Raw genomic sequence first — 3,607 nt, forward strand, 5'->3', positions numbered from 1 at the left:
ATTTTTATGTTTTGTCTTATCCTGTTTTTAGAATCAAATACAATTTAGATGGCAATTTAGTCAAATTTGTCAAATTATTTAACGACTCTCAATTTTCAACTGAAGTTAACTACACCTGATATGAGTTTAATTTTGATACGTGAATAATTGGTTGTATTTTTTGTATAATGAAAAATATTAAAGGATCATCAAAATTTATTGTTTTATTTTTAATTAGCCATCAATATTTAAAAGTATAGATTAATAACTAAAACTGATAATCAAAAATAATAAATTTTGATAATATTCTAATATTTTTCTTGTATAACTATTTAATCATACTTATTTTTTTAGATAATTATTTACATAATTAATATAACTAATAATATTTTTTACTAATTTAATGTTTTACATTTCGTAAATCAAAATTAAATCGTATATTGAAAAATAATATATTTTTTATCCCATATATTTAGAGCACTTAATTATTACTTATTTTCTAATTTTATTACAAGAGGAACAGCGCCCTTGCTTAATTCGTTCTATCACCTCTCTACCAACATTTCTACTGGTTATCATAATTGTGACACTTCAACCCCTTCAACTATCTTTATAACAATTTTTTTAGTATGTATTTCTTTCTATGTACATTTTACAATATCATTTTATTACATAATATGTTTTATGGGAATGCTCAACGTCTTTTTTTAAAGATATTTTTTAATAATTTTAGACTAAATTTCTATTATTTGTCAAATATATATATATATATATTGTTGAGTAAAAGCAAGTCAAAGACCTGGAAAAAAAATAGAGACTTCATAGTTTATTTTGAGTGTTAAGGTTGCTTAAATAGCTACATAAATTCACAAGCCAAACATGTAAATTTAGTCAAGGCCACCGAAAGGTGAGTGTGACCCTTTAAAGAATCTATAACAATATATAATGCAAAAATCTGTTTTAGTGTCCAAAAAAATTTTTTTATTTTTATCATTCCTAATAATCTATCCCACGTCAATTATTCCGCGTTACAATACTCTCACTACTTCATCTTCATTCACGTTCTCTCTTTCTTTTCTTATTCTCTTTCACTTCACTATTGCTATTACTAGAAAAACTTCCTTAATTTCTCATCCATCTTTTCTTTGTTTTGATTAATTACAGTTGACAGGATACTAATGAAGTGGTTGACCGATTTGGCAAGACTATGTCAGACAACGAAGACAAAATATGAGCGAAGAGCAATACCTCGCCAGAAGGCATGACACTTAAGTTATACATCTCATTAATAAATTTATGTAGTTAGTATATCATTTAATATGAATTATCTTTTACAATATATTTTCATGTTAATAACAAATTTATTCAATAGTTATAATAACATGGTCTAAGTAACAGACCGAATGATCCAAATATAGGTAAAAATTCTGTATATTTATTTAATTAATAATAATTTATTTCTTAGGTTTTGATTTGATAAACCTTCCATAATTGTCCTAAATAATATTGTTATAGATATTATTATAATATCTTAATGTACTTTAAATTAAATATCTATAACAATATATCTATAACAATATATAAAGGGAATAGGAGAGTTTGGTGTCCAATTTCCACTTTTTCATCTTAATTTTATTGATAAAGAGTATTTAATATAATTGTTGTCTTAAAATTTGGTCAAAAATATAATTATTAGTTAATTTTTTTTTGTTCTTTGTACAGTTACTTTTTTATTCTACACATAACTTCTACTCATGTTGTCTTTTTCTCTATTCTATAGAGTATATGTAGTACTATCTACCTATCTTTATTTTACTTAATTAAAAAAATAATGATAAATATGTATATGGAGAATAATAAAAATAATGAAAATGAAAATAAATTTTTTTAAAAAATAATGGAACAAAATATGATTCCTAACCTTTTGAAAAGTGGACATATTTACCCCTCCGTTAGAGTTGTTCCGTTTGGCCTGACGAAAAACGGTGACGTGGCTCCCGTGGCGCTGACCTCGCCGTTACGGGCTGTCACGTGGGATGGTCTTTTGAAAAGAGGACGTATTAGTCCCAGGAACCAAAACGTCGCTGTTTCTCCCCCACCTCTAATCTATGAAATTCTTGAGCCCTAATACCCCTTACTACCAATGGACCGGCATTACCTACGACTCCTCCAACCGCGTCACCAAAATAACACTCTCCTCTAAGTCCCTCACCGGAACTCTCCCCTCCGATCTAAACTCCCTCTCTCAGCTCACTGACCTATATCTTTAAGAAAACTCCCTCTCCGGCCCACTCCCTTCTCTATCCGACCTCTCTAACCTCCAAACTGCCTACTTCGGCCGCAACAACTTCACCTCCATCCCCTCCGCCGCATTCTTCGGCCTCACCAGCCTCCAAAAACTCAGCCTCTTCAACAACCCTTCCCTACCCCCCTGGCCCTTCCCCACCGACTTAACTCAATCATCAACTCTCAGCGACCTCGATTTCGGTTCCTCCGGAATCACCGGCGACCTTCCGGACATCTTTGACTCCTTTCTCAGTCTCCAGAACCTTCGCCTCTCCTACAACAACCTCACCGGAGCCTTGCCCAAGTCCCTTGCGTCCTCCTCGATTATCAACCTGTGGCTTAACAACCAACAAAACAGTTTATCGGGGACAATTGAGGTTCTCTCCAACATGACGTAGTTGTCTCAGTTGTGGCTCCACAAGAACCAGTTCACCGGTGGGATTCCTGATTTGTCCAAATGCGATAGCCTATTTGATTTGCAGCCTAGGGATAACAAGCTAACCGGGGTCGTTCCGAGCTCATTGATGGCGCTTCCAAACTTGAAGAACGTATCTTTGGACAACAATGAGTTGCAGGGTCCTGTGCCAGCGTTCGGTAAGGGTGTGCAGGTTACTCTTGATGGGATAAATAGTTTTTGTTGAGATACTCCTGGACCTTGTGATGATAAGGTGATGGTTTTGCTTAAGGTTGCTGAGGATTTTGGGTATCCGAGTCGGTTTGCGGAATTGTGGAAAGGGAATGATCCTTGCACATAATCCTCTTGATGAGGGTTCAAGGATTTTATAGATTGGGGGTGGGGGAGAAACGACGACGTTTTGGTTCCTGGGGACTAATACGTCCTCTTTTCAAAAACTCATCCCACGTGGTAGCCCGTAACAGCCAGGTCAGCGCCACGGGAGCCACGTCACCGTTTTTCGTCAGGCCAAACGGAACAACTCTAACGGAGGGGTAAATATGTCCACTTTTTTAGAGGGTCAGGAACATGAAAGTATTTTTCATTCCTCGGGGACGAAAATGTCCGCAAAAAAAAAAGATCAGAGACAAATTTGTCCTTTACTCAAACCGTTATATAGGGCCGAAACTGCACACGACCCGGCATAAAGATCTTCCTTTTTTTTAATTAAATATGATGTTTTAATTTTTTTTATAGTACAGTGATAATCAAAAATTTTTAAACATGCTTTAAAAATTGTAATTTTTATATAAAATAATCAAAAAATTAAATTCTCTCATAAATTTTCAAAAACAAAGGATGTTGCAAAGTATTAAATTCTCTTATAAATACTCTTATAAATTTTCAAAAAATTGTAATTTTTTTATAAAATAATCAAAAAAAAAATCA

General features: G+C 33.4%; 1 protein-coding gene across 1 annotated transcript; it reads left to right on the plus strand.

Annotated features, from left to right (window-relative positions):
• On the plus strand, nucleotides 1,877-3,020 carry LOC107635863 (receptor-like kinase TMK4). Its single transcript, XM_016339415.1, has 4 exons — nucleotides 1,877-2,036; nucleotides 2,251-2,642; nucleotides 2,748-2,873; nucleotides 2,934-3,020. Exons 1-4 carry the CDS (start codon nucleotides 1,877-1,879, stop codon nucleotides 3,018-3,020), a joined length of 765 nt encoding a protein of 254 aa, XP_016194901.1.

Source organism: Arachis ipaensis, chromosome B04 (genome assembly GCF_000816755.2).
Source record: "Arachis ipaensis cultivar K30076 chromosome B04, Araip1.1, whole genome shotgun sequence".
NCBI lineage: Eukaryota > Viridiplantae > Streptophyta > Magnoliopsida > Fabales > Fabaceae > Arachis > Arachis ipaensis.

Coding starts and splice junctions, on each gene's coding strand:
- LOC107635863 (XM_016339415.1), top strand. CDS start 1,877: ATGGAACAAAATATGATTCCTAACCTTTTGAAAAGTGGACATATTTAC. Junction 2,037..2,250: donor TGGTCTTTTGAAAAGAGGAC/GTATTAGTCCCA, acceptor TATATCTTTAAG/AAAACTCCCTCTCCGGCCCA. Junction 2,643..2,747: donor GTTTATCGGGGACAATTGAG/GTTCTCTCCAAC, acceptor TTTGATTTGCAG/CCTAGGGATAACAAGCTAAC.